Source organism: Pongo pygmaeus, chromosome X (assembly GCF_028885625.2).
Source record: "Pongo pygmaeus isolate AG05252 chromosome X, NHGRI_mPonPyg2-v2.0_pri, whole genome shotgun sequence".
NCBI classification, from domain to species: domain Eukaryota; kingdom Metazoa; phylum Chordata; class Mammalia; order Primates; family Hominidae; genus Pongo; species Pongo pygmaeus.
The window spans coordinates 114,883,626-114,905,227 of NC_072396.2; the positions used below are offsets into that span (position 1 = coordinate 114,883,626).

General features: G+C 41.8%; 1 protein-coding gene across 7 annotated transcripts in view; it reads right to left on the reverse strand.

Annotated features, from left to right (window-relative positions):
• The window catches only part of CHRDL1 (chordin like 1), a 226,606-nt gene that overhangs the window by 2,498 nt on the left and 202,506 nt on the right, over positions 1–21,602 (reverse strand). For 5 of the 7 annotated variants that reach the window (XM_054473172.1, XM_054473174.2, XM_054473176.2 and 2 more), the window contains 4 exons: positions 17,502–17,670; positions 12,245–12,454; positions 5,107–5,274; positions 2,956–3,045 (listed from right to left, as the gene is read on the reverse strand). In XM_054473172.1, the coding sequence (XP_054329147.1) occupies positions 2,956–3,045; positions 5,107–5,274; positions 12,245–12,454; positions 17,502–17,670 (637 nt within the window). The remainder of the gene's footprint in view (positions 1–2,955; positions 3,046–5,106; positions 5,275–12,244; positions 12,455–17,501; positions 17,671–21,602) is intronic. The other 2 variants (XM_054473181.2, XM_054473178.2) reach the window with 1 other exon arrangement.

The following is a 21,602-nucleotide window of genomic DNA, read 5'->3' on the forward strand; positions in this document are numbered from 1 at the left end:
AAAGTGGCCAGGAGTGTGTAAGAGGAGAGCAGAGCAAATTAGGAATAGAACCAATATACCCCATGCTTACCCACTTACTCATGGACCTACCAGGGACTTTGGAAAACAAATATCAGTTGGTTTCAAAAAATGGCCCCAAAACACTTTTCTAGTGGCAGATATGGAAAATGGGAAATGAAGTTTTCATTTCAACACATAGCATTTGTAAGAATCCCAAGAATAATATAGAACTGCCCCTCCTCAAGAGCAAAACCTAAGTGTTATTCTTGGAATTTTTACAGTATGTTTAGCATTTACAAAATGCTTCAATATCTGCTTGTTAGCTATTTAGGCAGCTTACTTGGCACCAGGTCAAAAAGGCACTTTGGAAAACAGCACCTACTGTATTACTGGGGTTTTGCTTACCCTTAGGGTCCCCAAATATTGGTTTGGGTTACTTGATTACTATTTGATTATGTATCACTCTTTCCTCTATTCCTGATATCTTTTGTTAAAAATTTCTCAACGTTGCTTTCTCCTATGTCCACATGCGGTCCTTATACCCCCTTAGCACCCTAAATCCCTTCCCATGGTTCCTCATCCATTCTCATATACCCCATGGAATCCCTTTCCACTCAGAGTAAACTTGGCTGTAGCCCTTCCATCCCCTGTTGTCTCTGCCCACCCTAGATACTGTGTTTTGTCTTCTTTTTATTCCTGTGCTCATGGCACTGCAACCTGGAGAACTCCTAGTCCAAGTTAAGCCAACTCCTCTTAAGCCCAAACCTGTCTTGAACTTCTTTTATTTTGCTTAGCCACATGAGAATAATGACCCACCTTCCCTATGGGCCTGATTTCTCTGCTCCTTTCTCCCCTGGATTTCTCCCTTTTCCCCATTCTCTATGACTCAATGGGAAGATAGAAGGAAAAACAAAAAACGAGAAGAGGATTTGGGCAAGGAACCAGCTATTACTGAAGCCCTATAATGTGCTGGGCTCTGCTAGGCACATTATATAAAGGAGTTGGGTTTGTTCTTCTTTGCTCCTAGGTGACCCTGTAGGATCATACCAACTTCTTTCAGCTACGCACAGTTTGAGGCACATACCTTCTACTCCATTATATACCCCAAATCCTGTCATGGGCACAGAGTATATCTAAATCATCTTTTAAGTCCCCTGGAACCTAGAACAATGCCTTGTTCACAGTATGAACTAAAACATGTAACTTCAGAAGTCCCATCATTGATCCTAGGATCTTACACTCTGCCTCCTTTCTTACATGTAAGGACTCCCAACTTTTCCATTCAAATTCTCATGCTGTCCTGTTATTTTCTATTAGTCCTGCCAAAGACAAGCAACTGACTGCCTTGGCTCCTTTTCTAGCTGCCTATTGGATAACTCTGCTCAGATGGCTCTTAAGCATATTAATCTAAACATGTTCCAAGTGAAACTCTTTTTCACCAATACCTGCTTATTCTTCACAGTTTTCCTGTTGGTGAATGGTGTTACTATTCACCCAGTCAAGTTATTAATATCGGACCCATTCCAAACTCGTTTCTCTCTTTGATGCTGATCTTGTTGATTTAACCTCAGAAATGTTTCTCACAGTGACCTCTCCTCCCCTGTCTCATTGATTTAATATAGTATAATTAGTTCCTAATTCAGACTATCCCACTTCTCTTAATAAGGGTCCACCTTTCACTCCACGCAGCGAGGACCTCTTTCTAAAAAAAAAAATAAATAAATAAATAAATAAAGCAGATCTGAATGTACCATTCACTTGCTTAAAAACCTCCACTGGCATTCTCTGGCCTGGAGATCAAGTCCAATGTCCTAGCATGATAAATTGGGCACTTCATAATCTGGCTTCGTCAAAGTGTGTGCTTAACGTAATAGATGCATCTGATAGCTGAAAGACATCTTTCCAAAGCACCATGTTGATATCTCTATGCTATTTGCAGCAACTACAGATGCTACTTGCCTTACATCTGGACATTTTACTGGCTTTTTTTCAGGCCCTATGACTACTTTCTACCTCCAAATCTTCTAATCTTTTAGTGCACCTTCTGTGGCCTTTGTGATCACTTCTCTCCCCTACCCACATTTCCTGTTTGCTCCTGTCTGAGTCTTCTCTTAGGCTGCACCCTTTTCCTGGACTGATTTCCTGACCCATTGCCCAGTCATACCCTTCTCTTTCAAAACACACCTCCTCCCCGAAGCCTTCCCCGACTAAGCCCATCTGGCTCTCATCTCATTGTTCTTTGCAGAGTCCCCTGAGCACTTTGATATTTAACTCCTCAGAACTATACTAATTCATACTGAAGGCATTTTCTTGTTCTGTCTCATCCATTATAATTCCCTGTGGATAGAAACTGTGTGCCTTTTATCCCATTAGAAGTGCTCAGCACCCGCCCCCAATGCCTAGAAGTATCTTAGTCCCTAGGCTCCATCTAGTGTGGAAAGTGGGAGAGCTGCAAGTGTTTCTGAGTGCCTGAATGCTTTTAAGGAAACATGACCACCCAGGGGCAGTTCCCAAGGAGTAAAAGTGCTTCCATACAACACAGGAATTGATATGCCTTTAATTTCTCTTTGCCTCTCATACCTACCACCAGAGGACACACCCTTCCAGATGTGAAGTCTCCATAAATATACCAGACCTGGAATCTTATGAGCTTTCTTCAACCCTCTTGAGACTCTGCTTAGCAGTTTCATTAAAGACATTCAGGAAGCCTTGACCTCAGGTATCCTATGCTCAGACTACATCTGGGTTTGTATTCACCATGTCCAAGCTTTTCAGATTACATTCAGACACCCCATTCACTGCTAAGTCACCCAGAAGAGAGACAGAACATCCTTTAGTGTTGATACTGAGCAGTGCTAATGTTCACTGAGATTGCGGAGGGACTTTAGCTGTGGCTATGCTAAATTGAAAACTGAATGTGTTTTTCAGGGAGCAGTCAAGAGAAGTACTACTTACTCAGGGTTGTTCTGGTCACCAGCTTGAAGTGAGGAAGCTCCTCAAACATCCTCTTGGAGATCTTCTCAATATGGAAGTGCTGGAGAATGCCTAGGGCCAAGCAAAAAGTGGAGCAAGTGGTCAGGCACTCAATCTGGAACCATCAACTCCTTTTTTTCTGCTCAGGCTCTGCATATCATTTCATTACTAGGGCTTAAGAGTATCGAGTTGGGCTGTGTAATGTGCTTAACCAGGAACTTGGATGGCTCAAGGGTTATAACTGACTCCATTTGTTTCCTTGGCTTACTGGCTTCCCCTCGGCTTCTCCAGTGGATGGAGATAAGGGAGATAGTGCTGCTGACCATGGGACTCTCTCCTAGGGAAAGCCACATGGAATCTAGCATAAGTGCTTATTGGAGCTTCTGCAGCCAAAGGCAGTATTAGAAATTCTACCCTTGCCCCCAACCTGGATAGACTGTGTCCATGCCAAATCGCTGGGCTGCCCTCCTGGATAAGCACTGAGAGCCTGCAGTGGGATTGCAGGCAGGTTGGTTTTGTAAATGGAGAAGCCACTCTTGTTCTTGAACTCACTGAAAAGCATATTTTCCTTTGGGAAATATTCACAGATCCTTTAGCCTTCCTTATTCATAAATGGGGAGAGTTAAAATAGAGTGCCCTCCACAGTCTCAACCTTGCCTGAATAGCTTTTATCACAATAACAGGTAGACAACTGACAACTGCCTTATACTTAAGGAGCAACATATTACCAGCCCACTTAAATGGGCGAAGTAGATTAAGCCTCTTTTTCTGTGTCCACCAAGCATAGACCTTGATAACCCAGCACTGTGAACAAGAGGATATTTAGATGCTACATTAGCAAGTTGAAATTCATCTGCACACCTCTGAGAGGTGAAAGATGTGGGATGACGAATAGTGGGCCCACTGCTGGGGAAATGCAACAAACCAGTGCCTAGTCCTAGGTGTCCTGTTATGGATGAGCTAGGGAGTTAAAGATGGCAAATCAACACTCCAAGGCATAGACCAAAAATAAGCATGAGTGAACATATACATGTTCAAGCATCTTTTTTTAAGGGGCAGGGAGAAATGCATTCTTTAGATAAAGGCTGTTGTCTAAAGGGAGAGAAAAAATCCTCATAAATACTGAGCAGTCTTTTTCAAAGCATGGTCCAAGTGCCACCTGCATTAGAATCATCTGGCTATTTGTTAAACACGCAAATGTTTGGACTCTACCCAAGGTCTGCTGAATTCCTATCTCTGGGATGGGGCCAGGTATCTGCATTTAAAACCAGCTCCCTGTGTAATGGTGAAGCATAAAGAAGTTCGAGTACTCTTGAGCCTTATGTGAGAGGCAGTAGCAAAAAGATGTGTATATTTTCCAGCTGAAATCTCACTTATCCACTTGGATTGTGAGGAACCTTGACCACACTAAATCAGCACTAGTCTTGAGCCTACAAAAAGTTAGAAGAGCTGTAGGATCACAATCAACAGAATGTGGCTTGCTGTGGTAGTCACTGTGAGTAATCAGAAAAGGAATTGAACATTGTGACTGGGGTTTCTCCAGTAAGACTATAACCTACTTGAGGGCAGGGATGATGTTTTAAATTTGTTTTACCCCAGAATACACATCGCGATATTAAGGACTTAGCTTTGCCCTGAATGAATGGGTTTTCATGGTTGTTGAGCTTTATTCTGGAAAGAATGACAGACTACAGTTTGAGAGTTTGTAATCCTAGCTACACATTACAATCACCTGAGAAGCATTATGAACAAACACTGATGCCCATGCCCCACTCCAGACCAACTAATCAGAATCTCTGGGGGTAGGGCCCAGATATTTGGTATTTAAAGGAAACCAAAACTCTCCCTGATGATTCTGATGGGCAGCCAGGGTTGAGAACCGCTTCTCCAGCTTTTGGTGGTGTGAAAAAGACAGCTTTGGAAACCCAAGGGTCAATACTTGATCTTTAGCACAGGCCATCGTTAAATTTGAAAGGCCATAATGACAATAGTGTTAGATGTGTCAGTTTCTAAGCAATCAAAAAGAACTTTTAATCCAAATGAGGAAACAGGTTGAAGCAAAATTAAAGTGAGTCCTTTCATCCTTTTCTGTGCCCCCTTACAAAGATGAGAAATTAATGTTGTCTTGCTCACCCTTTCGAATAGTCCAAACGTGGACCTCTACCTGAGGTGGTCTCTCAGTCTCCAGTGCTATTTTTCTGGTTGTCTCCCCATCCTCCATGAATACAGACTCATACACAGGCATCGTTTCTTCCCCGCAGAAGTAGCCTTTATTGTCAAAGCTTTGGCCTGGAAGTTCTTCTGGAATCAGGAAGCAAGTAGAATTTTGTCATGGTTTTCTAAAGCTAGAAGTGAACTTCTGCATTTATGTATCCCATTGTTCATAACATCTCACACTTATCAAAAGTGGACAATTAACAAGAACATTCTTCGAGAGACAGAAATTCCACCCATACTTCATTAGCCCAGCTTAGGCTGCCACTGCAACAAGCCACAGATTAAGCCACAAATCACAAAGGGGCACGTAACTTTGATTGAAGTCCATGTGTTGACAGAATCCATAGTTCTTTGGAACACTGGACCCCTACTACTGTCACTGAGAAGTGGACTTTCATGAGGAAAAATGTAGCCAGGTACAAATCTCCTAGGCACTTAAGGGAATAGAGGAATTTCCATACAGGGTCAGGATCATGCTCTGTCCAGCTCAGTGTTGCCAGGAGAGGCCCAGGGAATGGGCTGAAAAAGGGCCTTGGTTAACATCCCTGACATCATTTCGGTATACTTAGAAAACATTCATGACACTCATTTATGTGCATATACTTGCCCAAAGGATCTATCCAAATTGGCTTGACATTTCTGAATGCTCTTTGATTTGTTTGTAAGGGGAACAATAATACCGGATCAGCACCGGTGCCAAAATCTAGATGTCAGATTAGTCATATGTATGCTATGCCAAATGAATGGTTGGGAGACACAAAAAATTGGTCAAGTTCCTCAACTATGGATCATTTAATGCGTAAACTAAACTGTTGAATTTCAGCTTGCAGGCATAAAGGCACCAACCCCATAATACTCTCCATTTCACTCCACCCTCCCTCCTCTTTCCTCAGTCCCCTGTTTTAAAAAGTTTCTTCTTGTTGGTTATCAGTGAGTTAAGTTTGCTTGCTGGCCTTGTAATCAGTACTCTCTTGAGCTGCGTACTTAAAGCGTACACTCAAATCAGAACAACAGAAGCCATCTGTAAGACTATCTGAATTGTTGAGGATGAAACCACTGAGTGTTGAGTGCTTTGGATCTGTGACTCTAATTAGGGAGACTCACTGTTAGCCAATCAGACACATTTGGACTAGAAGTTGTAATCAAATTGCTATTGTATGTCTCTTGGTAACCTGATTAGCTTTCCCACCCCCACCACCATTTGGCATTGTAAGGACAAAACCATAGCCTTCTCTTGATTCCAGACTGGATTACTCAATTTGTGGATTATTGTGGAATCAAACTTTTTGTTTTCCTCCTTTTGTCCTTATTTTTAGCTATTTATTTACTTGGTGGGCCAGTCTTTTTGGTGATATGTTAGGTAATTAAGGGCTATGTGCTAGCACTTTTTAAATGGGCTGGAGAGAGGGAAGAGGTCACTGAGTGTACAGAGACTTCTATGTATTCAATTATCACCTTTAGAATGACAGCCAAATTCATTTCTGAAACTTTGCTCACCAGCCTAATATTGGCTACAGCTATAGCTGACATGAAATCCATGATGGCACTGGCAGTACCTGCAATATGCTAAAAGTTCTTCCAGTAGCCTGAAGAGTCATCTTACACCACTACCTCCTTCCCTCCAAGAGCTTAATTTACTTGACCGAAGGGATCTACAAACAACAAAACTCATTATTGACTTAACTCTGGCTGGTACTTGAAAATGCTAAGAAAAGCAAAGTTTGTCTTTAGAACTACCTACTTAGCAACATCCGCCGTTTTTCACACTCTGCACTTCAAGGTGCTTTCTGATTACTATAGTTCACCTACTCTCATTTTCTTTTGGGGAAGACAATGTGCTTGAAGTCATTTCTGGCCATTTCCACAGCCCAAGAGAATGTTCCCATCCTGAGCCTTCCAGAATTCCTTGCGGAAGTGGTAATGAAGGAGAGGTATTATTCCAGCTGGGAAAACTTTTAAGTCTTAATAGGGACTTTTAATGCCATAACCTAAAAAAAGTATGTAATTATGGAAATTCGAGGTATTGGGATGGTATTGTGGTTGTATGTACGGTAAATGCTCATGATAGCAATAACTTAAGTGTACCCTTAGAATGACCCTGTATGGCAGACGCATCTGAATGTGTGTTCCAAGCTTGGGAATCCAGGCGTGGCCAACTGGGAGATTATTTCCTTGTCTGTGAGGACCATCTGAACCCCAGGCTCATCCCTGGGGCTGCACAGGGGATAGGGGCCTTGAGTTTTGAGTTAGATGAAGGTTGCCAGGTCGTTAAGGGGAGAGTGTTCAGTGAAAATGCTATATAAACTGCGTGCTGTTTGCAAGCGGTTGCAGTTTTCCTGCCCAACCCGCTGTCACTGGACTGTTTCTATATGTAAGGTAGTTCTCCTGTCCAGCCCACCTCCACTGGACTCTCTCCCCTGTATGTCAGCCCCTAATAAAACCCCATGTCTTGTTTGCTGGCTCTGGATCTTTTCTTCGGCCTCTTAAACCTGGTGCCTTCCCTACTGAGGTTAATAGGAGTTTGGCACGACAGTGTGAGAAGTGAGTTGGGGAACCTTCAGGAAGTGGACATCTTACCCAACCCTGTAGGTGGCCATTGATATGCAAGGCAAGGTCAGCCTCTACCAAAGCAAAGGGAAGAGAGAGATGAAACTCACATCTTTAATACTGGTCCTAGTTTGTTATTGTAGGAGCCTGCAATCACTTGTTACAATGAAACTTTTGGCTGGATTATCAGTGAATTTTATTTATCTCTTTTCCCTTTTCAACATAACTGAATTTACCATTCTTTCTTCCTTCCATCTACTTCTCTCCTCACTGCCTTGTTCCTTTTCTTCTGTGTCATATGTCATTTTTTAAGAGGCCAGTAATGTCATGATCATCCCATTTCTCACCCCTTCACGTCATTCAGGACTCTATTCAAATATCTTTAGAGAAGCCTTCCCTGACCACTCCTTTAAAAGTGCTTCCTGCCCCATTCACTCTCTCTTGATCCTGTTTGGTTTTTCTTCACAGCACTCATCACAATCTAAAATTACCTTATTGATTTGGGTTCACTGTCTTTCTTTTCTGCTAGAATGTGAAGACCATGCTGGCAAGTAGCCTTTGTCTTGTTCACATCTCTATCCTCAGTGCATGTAACCATGTCTTGCACACAGTAGGTACTTAAAACAAATTTCCAGATTGAATGCATGAGCAAGTGCATGCCTCCTGATGCTCTGCAATTGCAGAGTACCTGGAGCAGGTGCCCTTGGCTATGTGGCTATTGACTCTCAGGCAATGTGACTAGGGAGTGATTCAACATGCAGACACCCACGTCTGGCTCACTGAGAGGCAGATACACAGAATGAGACAGAAATTCTCTTCTTCCATGTTGCTCAATCAATCGTCTATCTCCACAAACTTGAGCAGAATGGGAAAGTGGGAAAAGCAGCTCTTCCAGAAAAATCGGTTTAATCATTCAGACTTCAATATATTGCCAACTGGGATACTGGAGGGCAGTTTTTTACATGATAAATTTTATTATGTTTTCTAAACACAAAAGTAACACATATTTACTATTGAAAATTTGGAAAATACAAATAAATTAAAAAGAAAATAAGAGTTACCCATAATTCAGTCAACTAAAAATGGTCACTGTTAACATTTTGCCGTATGCTCCTCCAGTCTTTTTGTTTCTTTTTTTTTTTTTGTCTTAGCATATATAAACACTTTCTTTCTTTCTTTCTTTTTTTGAGACAGGGTCTGGCTGTTGCCCAGGCTGGAGTGCAATGGCGCGATCTTGGCTCACTGCAACCTCCACCTCCCGGGCTCAACCCATCCTCCCACCTCAGCCTCCCAAGTAGGAATAGTTGGGACTATGGGCACATGCCACCACACCTGGCTAATTTTTGTATTTTTGGTAGAGATGTGGTTTTGCCATGTTGTCCAGGCTGGTCTTGAACTCCTGGGCCCAAGCAATCTGTCCGCCTTGGACTCCCAAAGTGCTGGGATTACAAGCATGGGCCACCGCACCTGGTCAACGCTTTCTTTTTTAACACAAAAAGTTGGATCATAATATACATATTGTTTTTTAGCTTGCTATTTTTACTTAACAAATACATTGCAAACATCTTTCTCAGCCATTCAATCTTGGTCTATAATGAGTTTTAATGGCTATATTAATATTCCACAGTACAGATACACCATAATTTATTTAATAATTCCCATATTTGTGAACTTTCAGATTATTTCCAATTTTTCAGTATTGTAAACAGCATTGCAACAAAAATTCTTATTTGTATATCTTTGTGTATGTCTCTGGTTACTTTCTTAGGATTCCTAGAAGTGGAATTTTTTAGCCAATTGTTTTTTTGTTTTTTTTTTTTTTTGAGATAGGCTCTTGCTCTGTTGCCCAGGCTGGAGAGTAGTGGTGTGATCATGGCTCGCTGTAGCCATTGCTCCCAGGCAATGATCCTCTCACCTCAGCCCTCAGCCTCCCAAGTAGCTGGGACTACAGGTACGTGCCACCATACCTGGCTAATTTTCTTTTATTTTTGTAGAGATGGAGGTCTCACCACACTGCCCAGGCTGGTCTCAAACTCCTGGGCTCAAGAGATCTTCCTGCCTTGGCCACCCAAAATGCCGGTATTACAGGTGTGAGTCACTGCACCCGGCCACCAAATGTTTTAATAAACATTACCAACCTGTGAGGACAATTGTTTTAAAAGCAATGACTGTTGTTTGTCTTGTTCTCACAACTTTTTGATTATTTCACTTTTTAATTGAATCACCTGCATCAATAAAATTTTAAGCACACAATGAAATAAGACTTGGTCTGAAGGCCTGAGATTCAAATTGGAATATTATACAATGAGAGAGTTTATGTTATCATGGGTAATTTGCGTAAATATTACTTTTTGTCTGAAATTATCTTGTTGCATTACTTTTTAAACTATTAAGTGTTGGACTCCTGACAGAAGAGAAAATTGTGTTCATGAAACTACCACTATGTGACACTAAAAGGTTTGAGGATCCAGTGAGACCACAGACTTGGAAGTCATAATAGGTCATCATTGCTGGGTGGCCCGGATGTCCATATCATCCTTAGAATGTGCTCTCTCCATTGGCCGGATGCAGTGGCTCACGCTTGTAATCCCAACACTTTGGGAGGCTGAGGTGAGTGGGTCACTTGAGCTCAGGAGTTTGAATAGCTGGGTGTGGTGGTGCGTGCCTATAGTCCCAGCTACTCGGGAGGCTGAGGTGGGAGAATAACTTGAATCGGGAGGTGGAGGTTGCAAGGTTGCAGTGAGCCGAGATCGTGCCACTGTACTCCAGCCTGGGCGACAGAGCTAGACTCTGTCTCAAAAAAATAAAAAATAAAAAAAAAAATAAAAAGAATGTGTTCTCTCCATATTCGTAATAAATACATTTTCTCGTAAATTTCAATGCCCCAGTTCTCTACACCTTATCAAATAGCTCCTGTCCTTCCTGTCCACACCCTGCCCTCTGTGCACTCTGGAAGATGGGGGTTGTTACATTGAGGAAGATTTTGTGTCATAAGTCAGTGCTTCTCAAGCTGTAATGTGCATTAGAATCACCTGAGGTTCTTGTTAAAATGCAGATTATGATGCAGTAAGTCTTTAGTGGGGGCCTGAGAGTCAACATTTTTAACCAGCTCCTAGCTATTGCCAGTCCATAAACCACACTTTGAGTAGCAAGACCATAAATAATCCTGGACCTACAGCAGTAGTTCTCAAACTTTTCTGCACATAATGTTCACCTGGGGATCTTTTAAAAATGCCACAGCCCAGGCCACACCTCAAATCAATTAAATTATAGTCTCTGGGGATGGGACACAGGTATATGTAGAAGCTCTCCAAGGGGTTCCAATGTTCAGACAAGTTTGAGTACCACTGGCCTGCAGGAAAACGCTCAATAAATATACATTGATTCAGGGCATGTTTGCCTACTAGTCATGAGGAACTAAGTTGAAGAAGTATATAAGTTAGCTCTCTACCTACTTTTTAAAATGTTTGAATTTTCGTCTGTGTTCATAAAAATGCTTTGCAGAAAGCATAAGAAATGATAAATTCATGTGCCTGGGATTGACTAAATCATTGACTCTTAGAATGTTGGAGCTGTAAGGGCCCCCCAAAAAATCTACTCTAACCCTCTCATTCTGCAAAGAAGGAAACTGAAGCTCAGAGGGGTGAAGTGACTTGTTATATAGATCACACAGGAAACCTGTGGCAAGACAGACATAGAATGCTTGATTACCCATCCTATATTCTGTCAACCCCAATATTAGGGACTATATTTTTATTTAGCTCATGTTTTAAAAACTACCATTTAAATAATTAACTTGTCTTTTTTATCAGTCAATATTTTCTACTGGCATAGAAAAAACGATGGGCTGGAAGTGACTTGGGTTACAGGCCTTGGTTTTATGATTGATTAGCTGAATGAATCTGGGCAAGTCATTTGACTTTTGTACTTCAATTTTCTTATCTTTAAAAGATAAATAATCATATAATTATAGGATTATAGTGTTAGAAGGGAGCTTAGAGATAATTTTTCTAAACTTTCAATTGTACAGATAAGGCTGATGAGGCTCAGAATGGATATGGCACATTTCCAAGGTCACTCAACATCTTAGGCTTGGATCAGAACCTAGTCTCCTTCCACTATAACTCACCTGCCTCTCGTCCTGTCTTAAAAGGGCAGTGGATGTGATTGTACTTTGATGGGTTTAATAGTGATATAAATGAAAGCTGCTACTGTTCTTCCTTATCATCATGATAGCCTAAATTCTCTATTTAGAAAAGCATAGGTAAGTTCAACCCTCAGGGATACATGAGAGGTGTGGTAGACACAAGCATATTTCTGGGTAGTAAATTTCTTCCAAGCAACTGCCTTTTCAGTCTTTCAAGAGAGGAGAGAATGAAATTCATTATTATTAGAAATATTACCATTACAATTATATGAAAGGTTATGTTTCTGATGCCCAAAGAAAGTTTAGAAAGACTATGTGGGAATCTCAGTCAACCAAAGGCAGGGCCTCCAACCAACGCACCTTTTGCTTTTTTACCTGGACACACCTTGCAGCACTTTCCATCTATTTTTTGAGGATACTTGCAGGGGTATCGATTGGGGCAGTGGATTTTCTTACACTCTTGCTTGGTGACATTACAAGTACATAGCACACACTCCACAATGCCAAATGCCCGGAGGTTTGGGTGCCAGGACTCGCCATGAGAATAGGTCTTTCCATTGGAAACACACACTGAAAGAGAATGCAGAATTAGCAATTAAAAGCTAAAGAGCTAAAATGGAACCCTATATTCAGAACCCAAGCCCTGAACTACTTAACATATCAAGCATCCTTTGTTCCTGTCATAGCCATGGGGCTATGTTTACCGAGTAGTATCTGTGACCAAAAAACAGCTTGGGCCATATTCTACTCTCAGCAGCTTTTCCAGATTCTTCAGCAGCAGCTTCTAGATGCTTATAAATGGCCTCAGACATAGTAGGCAGTCCATAAATATATATATATTTTTGAGACCGGATCTTGCTCTGTCACCCAGGCTGCAGTGGTGTGATTATGGCTCACTGTAGCCTTGACTTTCAGGGCTCAGGCAATCCTTCTACCTCAGCCACCCGAGTAGCTGGGACTACCATGCACCACCATGCCATGCTTTTTTTTTTTTTTAATTTTTGTAGAGATGGGGTCTCCCTATGTTGCCCAGGCTGGTCTCAAACTCTGACACCCAAGAGATCCACTTGCCTCAGCCTCCTAAAGTGCTGAGATTACAGGCATGAGCCACCGCACCCAGCCTATATATATATATATATTTTATTTTATTTTTTTTTTTTTGAGATGGAGTCTCGCTCTGTCGCCCAGACTGGAGGGCAGTGGCGCCATCTCAGCTCACTGCGAGCTCCGCCTCCCAGGTTCACGCCATTCTCCTGCCTCAGCCTCCAGAGTAGCTGGGACTACAGGTGCCCGCCACCACGCCCGGCTAACTTTTTTTTGGATTTTTAGTAGAGATGGGGTTTCACTGTGTCAGCCAGAATGGTCTCGATCTCCTGACCTCGCGATCCGCCCGCCTCGGCCTCCCAAAGTGCTCAGATTACAGGCGTGAGCCACCGTGCCTGGCCACACACACACATATATATATGTACACACACATATATATACACATATATACACATATATATACATATATACACATATACATATATACATATATACATATATACATATATACATATATATACGTATATACGTATATACATATACACATATACATATATACATATATACATATACACATATACACACATATACATATATACACATATACATATATACACATATATACATATATACATATATACATATACACATATATACATATACACATATATACATATATACATATATACACATATACACATATACACATATATACATATATACATATATACATATATATGAGAATAAATGAATGCATGAAAGCAGAGTTCTATCTCTAGTAGAATGTAATGTTAATATTTTCAGTTCTATAGAAAATTTGTATGCCTCAAGTGGATGTGCTTCCAGGCATGAAAATTTCCTTGGGAGATTTGCTTTCCATGGAGGCTAGATGCAAAAATTACTGCTCTTCACAAAGGGACAGTTTCTTCCAGATCCTGAAGCAAATCCATTCAGAATGTCAAATGCTATGAGTCTGTCTGATCCACCAACATATGTTAAGTATGGAGCTTAATGGTGTTGGGCACTCTTTGGTGTGGGAAGAAAAGTGATAAGTGAAGATTGAGAGGGAAAGGACCAAGGCCTCCTGGGTAACTTGTGAAGGGATAGCCTTTTATGCCTCTAATCTTCAGGCAATTTCCTCAGTCTCCCACCTCATAGTGGCTACAGATATTTGGCTACAGCTGATCACTGCTTGCTTCACAGATATCCTCTGGCAGTCTGACATTTGTTAAGTGGGAAGTTAAGTCATGGGCCCCATGTCTTCTGAAGGGCCTTAAAAGAGCAAGCATCTGGCTGGGTGTGGTGGCTCCTGCCTGTAATCCCAACACTTTGGGAGGCCGAGGCAGGAAGATCCCTTGAGCCCAAGAGTTCAAGACCAGCTGGCAAACAAAGGGAGACCCCAGTCTCTACAAAAATAATAATACGAAAGTCGCCAGGTGTGGTAGTGCATGCCTGTAGCCCTAGCTACTTGGGAGGCTGAGGTGGGAGGATCACTTGGGGCCGGGAAGTCGAGGCTGCAGTGAGCTGTGATGGTGCCATTGCACTCCAACCTGGGTGACAGAGTGAGACCCTGTCCCCTCCCCCGACCCACCCAAAAAAGGAGCAAGCACCTAGAATGCAGGCTGAGGGGCCTATAAGGGAAGGGGCCACAGGAGAATCTTTCTATGCAAATCAACACCAAATATATCTGGCTCCTACTATAAGGCATGGAGCTAGGCTCCAAGATAAGAACTGCACAAGGCTGCAGATGGGGAAGTCTGAGGATGAGTTATCTCCCTTTTTGAGAGTGCTGAGACATTGTGGAGATTTCAAGTCATGACTAGGACTGGGTGTGTTTCTTATTATTCCCATCACCTCATCACACCCAGGGAAACCTGTTGGCATCCCAATCAACAACATCTCTAGGGTGGGTTGTATCACTTCAGGCTGGGCGGTTGGGGAGAAATAATCCCACTTGAGGCATTTCTAGGAATTGGCTGATTTGGCTGCAAGACAATGGCCTCAGAAGGATGAATCACTGGGCTAGTTCTTTCTCATCAAGTCCACTGAGTCACATTAAGAAATAAGAATAATGTTGGTTGCCTTTTCCTGTCCTTTGCAAGAGCTGCCAGAATACTAGACACTCTAACTGGTAAACCCATGTAAAGATTTCCAATAACCTAAACTGGAGTGGCTCACAATATTACAATGAGACAAAATGGAGAGCTGACACCTCAACTGTGAGGTCAGGGCTGTGGACAGGATCACACAAGGCAGGCCAGATGTGCTGTTCACTCTCCTGCTCTTACCTCTTTTTTTCTCCCCAAACAGTGACGTTCCCTTCTGGACAATGTGATCAAGTGGACACACAGTATGCTTCAAGAAAATTTAGGCTGGATTCAAGTTCAAAATGGTGGAGTCCTATCATTTCTCTTATTTGATGCTAACAAGGAGCCAAGTAGATATATCAGAGGACCACATTATTAGCAAGAGATGTAAGGAAAAGAACGACCCATGCTGAGCAGGGCAGGCAGGATTCCCAGTGTTATATAGCTAGGCTCCATCTCCCCTGAACATTTGGACTAAAGGAATAGTCTAGACTGGATGAGAGCCTAAACTCTGCAGTGGAATGGGGTGAGGTTAATTCTGGACAGGGAAACATAGCCCTCTCCTTACCCCAAAAGTTATCAAGATGATTTTGAATCATCCAGCTTGGGAGTTGGGGGTGGGGACAAGTGATTCCTCAGTGAACTATATTAGAAAGGTCAGAACAGAACTGTTGCATCCAAATCAGTGGGGGCAAATGAATAAATGTAAACCAGCTGAGGTTTTTGTAGGACATAGAGAAAATCAAGGGATGAGCCTCTGCCCTGAAATTAAAGAGACCTTGTGGAAATTATGAGATTTAGGATTTTCAAAATCCATTTCCCTACACTTTTACAAGGCTTTGAAATACTTTCACAGCAAATGGAATCTGTTGGAGGCAATTTAGAATTGAAAATCAAACTATCTTAACCTAACTCTTCTTCCTGATTTCATAAACTTTTATCAGAAATCCTTGGAACTTAAAAATAAAATACAAATCAAACACAGATCGATAGTAAGTATTTCCAATTCTTCTAATACATCACCATTTTCTATTAAGTTTTATTTTGAATGTTTTTTAAGCCTGCAAATTTCAAAAGCAATTTAATTTTTTTATCTGTAATCTGAAATTTACATCTAACTAGTAACAGATGTGATCAACTAGCTTTGGCTTGACTAGCTTTGTTGAGATTTATGGTAGGAGTTCTTTGTAACGGATTGTTTTTCACCCATGTTATTCAATCATTTGGTTTAATAATTTACTACTTTTAACCCATTCAGAGAACTGCTTTTGATTTGTTTTCCCTTTAAAGGAAACAAAACATGTTTGTGGTTTCATAAAAGGAACCAGCTGAGCCCTTGCTCCAACGAGCTGGTTGACAGGAGGCCTAAAAAAGTAAGAAGCAGTCAATTGTTTGATTGAGTTTCTCCTCCCTGACTCCTGCTACTGGTGTGTGTGTGGCGTGGGGGGGGGGGGCGGCGGCGGGGGCGGGGGGCGGCGGCGGGGGGAGGGGGGCGGCGGCGGGTGGAGACCAGAAAATGCTGTGCAAGAAGAAATTGGAAGCTATGGAAGTCTGTGGGTGCCTGCTGTAGCCAGTTGATCAACTAAGTGGACAGCATGTCAGTCTTAACCTGATCAGTCCTTCTGTTGCTCAGCCAGGTGGTTTTGGGATTTCTCATTGGATTACTCTTTTTCCTTTTTAAAATTTTTAATTTAGAGACAGGGTCTTACTTTGTCACCCAGGATGGAGTGTAATGGCACGATCATAGCTCACTGTAACCTTGAACTCCTGGGCTCAAGTGATCCTCCTGTCTCAGCCTCCCAAGTAGCTAGGACTACAGGCACTCACTACCATACTTGGCTAATATTTTTTTCATTAAAATTTTTTTTTGTAGAGTCTTATTATGTTGCCCAGCCTGGTTTGAACCCCTGGCCTCGAGTGATCCTCCTGCCTCGACCTCCTAAAGTGCTGGGAGGCATGAGCCACTGCACCTGGATTACTCATTTCTAAGGATAGTCTCATATGCTACACATTGAACCAGAATCTGAGTGTGGGGCCAGGAATATGTATCTTTAACAAGAGCCCCAGGATAATCTGGGGTGCATTGAGGTGTGAGAATTGCTATTTCTAAGGTATAGATAAGAGCTTCAGTGATGTTTGGCACTGAGTACCTTTGAATGTTGGGTCCCCTACTAAAACACAGACAATCACTCATTCTGTTAAAGACCCAAGAAATTTTCCCAAATGACCTACAATCCCCAGGGATAATTGAGAAAATACAAGAGGCTGTTTACAAAAGGGACCGGACTATGCTCTTTTGGCTGCATTTAAGGAAGTCCAAAGAGTCTCCTGGAGTCACCTGACTATACCCACTTTATAGACTTGATGCCCACAAGTGAATATGGGCTATTCCTGGGAGAAAGGGTCCTTTCCCAGCTCCAGCCCTGCAAAGACCAGGGCTGCTGAAGCCCTGTTGCAGAAGTATACAAAAGAAGGATGCCCCTTACCTTGTCCATGCTTGTGTTTGTTATTGATGACAATTTGCACAATAGTTCCTGATGCTTGCTGGGAATCCATAAGAGCTCCCCGGTGACTTCTGGCCCCAGGAAAGCGGGACAGACCTCCAGCCTGTCGGCTTGGTGGAGGATCATAGTGAGAGCGGTGGTAAGAATGTCTCTGTAAAATAACAAGAACAAATTTGGTCCAAAAGCCACCAATGAGATCACAGAGATTAAGTTATATACTAGAAGTCATTCAATAATTTTGATTTATAGTGGTGAGCTCTGATTTCAGCTGCAGGCTCACCTACACCAATAGAAATAGGGATGTGGTCATGTACAAGCAGCTGACATTTTTTTCATTAAAATTTTTTTTTAATGACAACATGCTGAGGTTTATCTCTCTTCTTCTAAAAGATAGGACTAGATTCACAGGCAAACTTCTCAGGGAGAAAAGAGCCAAAAAGGCTAAAGCATCCTTCCTGCTGCCAAGACTCTTACATTTCAGTTTAAGAGTTAAGACAGCAGTCTGCACGCAAGGCAGAATGTGAATAGAGGCCACAGAAGAAGTAAGCAGTCTTGTGCAAATCAGGAGGAGAAAGAGAGAGCTTCTAGTTGGGGAGGGTTTGTGACCTGGGCCATGAAGGATGGGTAGACTTTTTTACAGGCAGAGTGTAAGGGGAATAGTCCAGGCAGAGGTTTACAAGTTGAGAAGGTGAAGCAGAGAACATCGAGTCCATAAAAGGGAACAGTTGCAGGATAACATTCCAAAAGTGGGTTGAAGCCAGATCATGGAAGACTTTAAATGACAGGCTAAGGGGTGAAGACTTTATTTGGTAAGCAATAGAGGTGAGGGCATAGAAGGCTTTGAGGGATTTTTTTTTAAAGTTAGAAAAATAATGTAATCAGAACTGTTTCAAAGCATTGAATCCTGATCATGCATAGGGTGAATTGGATAGGAGGAAAAGATGAGATTCGAGTATAGTCTTGATAAGATGTACTGAGACTCTAAACACAGGTAATGGCATAAGATCATACAATGCAGTACAAATACCCTAGGTATTTTATAGATAGAAGAATTGATAGTACATGACAGTATTGGCATGTAAGCTCTATGAAATCAAGGACTTTTTGTTCACTGCTTTATCTCCAGTGCCTAGATTTTAGTGTCTGGCATCTAGAAGGTGCTCATCAAATACTTGTTGAGTGAACAAAACTCTGGTACCTAAGAAAAGCTTAGAGTCTTGTCATACAAGTAATCTTTCAGCAAGGGTTCAACACACATGATGACCAGACTATTGTGCTACCCACCCCTCTCCCAGGAGCTAAAGTAGGCTGGGAGTACAAGAAGATGAAATGAATGAAGAATGGAACCTTAAGGCTTAAAGCCAAGTAAGATTAATTGTATTTTATAGGCAATTGTTAGGGGTGAAGGAGGGGGAACCCATTAAAAAAATCTTTCACAGGCAATTGAAAAGGAAGGTCTTTATATTCAGTGACAGAAATAGTGAGGAAACTTGGGAAGATAGTTATGGAGTCCCCTGACCATATCATCCCAATAAACACTGATTAAAGTTATGGGCCACAGACACACATGTTGCAAATTTCGCTTTGGGAAGTATTACTGCTCTCTTGGCAGGAAGGGGCCACTGGTAGGGGAAAGGGAGAGTAAACAGGAACTGAAGTAAGAGGACCTTTTTTAGCCTTTTGAAAGACAACGTTATTCTCTCTTATCTAAGAAGAGCCTATGTTGGTGCATTGCTATCAAAATTCACACAAATAAAAATTTGCATCGATTTGTTTTCATGCACATGGATAGGATTCTCAGTGCAAATATTTCTCATTCCCACAATGGCTCATACGTCCTTTTCTGCCATAATCACTCACATTCCACAAAGGCCATTACAGGTTGCTCTGTCCTTTTTGAAGCTTGGCAAAGTTTTGCCAAAGGAACACAGAGAGGACAGTTTGGCTGGCTGGTGTCCCACTGATCCTAAAAAGAAGCAGTTGGACTGGGATAGAATTAGAGATGGAAGGTTGTTGACCCAGGATAAGCTGCAAGTACGAGAAGTTCTCTGACTCATGATGGTGAACACAAAATGAAAAGCTATTCTTTAGCACCAACGTCTCAGACCCAGGACATACGATAATGGTAGGAAAATGATCATGACGAAAAAACAAAATCCTCAAGAATTTTGATCACAGGCCCTATTGTAGGCCAGTCAGTCCCCTAGAACCTAATCTTGTTGAAGTCTTTTGTTTTACAGACAGAGAAACTGAGGCCAGGGAGGAGAGGCAGTTTATTCATGGTGACAATGAAGATTGAGTTTTTGGAGATGGTAGGAGTGTAGGAGTAGGGGGAAGATGAACAGAAGGAGGAAGAGAAGGAGAAGAAGGAGAAAGTGGAAGAGAGAATATCCAATCAAACTCAGTAGTCTATAACCATTTGACTAAAAGCTGGTCCAGAAGTTCTTTCAGATACAGAAGTTCATTCAGCTACAATGTTCACAACCACATACACCACATACTCCACTTTGGCTATACATTAAAATCACCCGGTGAGCTGTAAAAAATACTCATACCTGGGTCCCGCTCCGAGGTATCCTTATGTAAGTGGTTTAGGTGAAGGCCTGGGCATTAGGATTTTATATACTCCCCAAGAGTCTCTGGTTTGAAGCCAAGGTTGGGAATCACTGACATAAAGGACTTTCTGTTTGGGGGCTGGAGTGGGTGGTGGTCGTGTGTGATTTTGATTTAAGGGTAATGGTTCTTTTAGAGTTCCTCCCCTAAACAAACGAAAGAGACTTATGAGGGGCCATTCTGACCTTGTAACTCAGAGCAAAGGAGAAAAAGGTTATTAACGCCCTGAAGTTGTAAGTGAAATTGGAGCTTATCTTAAAAATTAGCTGCAAATAGGATGCTTGAGAGAGCAGGTCAAAACCAGTTAGATATGACCATATAGCTATGATCTTTTATTTTGTTCAGTATTTTGGTATTTTTTGATTTACTTACTTGAAATACTGAAAAATATTTCAGGCTTTAGAGTTGGCTCTAAAACAGTTCTTTTCCAGTGTTGAAAAATCCCCACTATTGTAGAGGCTCCCCAAGAATTTCATGTTCTAAAGTCTAAAATATAAGAGTTTTATTGGTGTAGACAAGAAAACATCAGGGTCCAGAAAGGGCCCTCATGTTTGTGATACTGTATAGATTTTCAAGATGTTACCATTTGGGGAAACTGGGCAAAGGGAATATGGGATCTCTCTGTATTTTCTCCTACAACTGCAAGTGAATCTATAGTTATCTCAAAATAAAAAAAGTTTAATTTAAAAAGCAGCTTCAGAATATATTCTAATCCATACAGCCATTAAAACATTGTATCTTAATCACTACCAACCTAGGACTATCCCTGGCTGGAAGACACTTAGGCCAATTTCCTTCCCAAACCATTGTTCTGACAATCCAAATGAGACATGGATTTTTATCTGTTTCATGTCGTTTCTATCCCAAATCCTTTCACTTTTTTTAATGGTAAATTTCAGTGTAATCTACTGGGGGCAAAAATCAGGGCTTGGCTGTTGTCCAAAACAAAATTATGCATGCTTTCATGTTTTGGCTTTCTAGTCTGCGCCTACTTCTTCCTCCCCACATACCACACCACTCCACTCCACACACACACACACACACACACACACACACACACACACACACGCAGACACACTCCCCACCAATGGCACGAGGACCAATTCATGAGAAATTACAACTTAGAAATCAAACGAAAACTGTTTCAGGTTTTTACAAAGGAGTCATATTTGAACCACTGGTTCCCCTTCCTGTGCACTTCATAAAACTTGCTAAGCTGATGGTTTTCAGACCACTTGGCAAAAGAAACCAGTCAGCTGTATTTCTGTTGAACAGAGGTTTTGCTGGTTCCCGGTAAATAGGAACAGTTTACGTAAAGGACAGTCTACTGGATAAGAAATGTGTTGTTAGGGCTGCCTTTTCTTCTTGCCCTGAGGAAGTTGGGCCTGCAAAGGATATTCAGAAGGGATTCTCCTATTTTCTCATTTTAGGCTGGTCAAGAGCAAACAACAAATTTGAAGAGTTTATCTC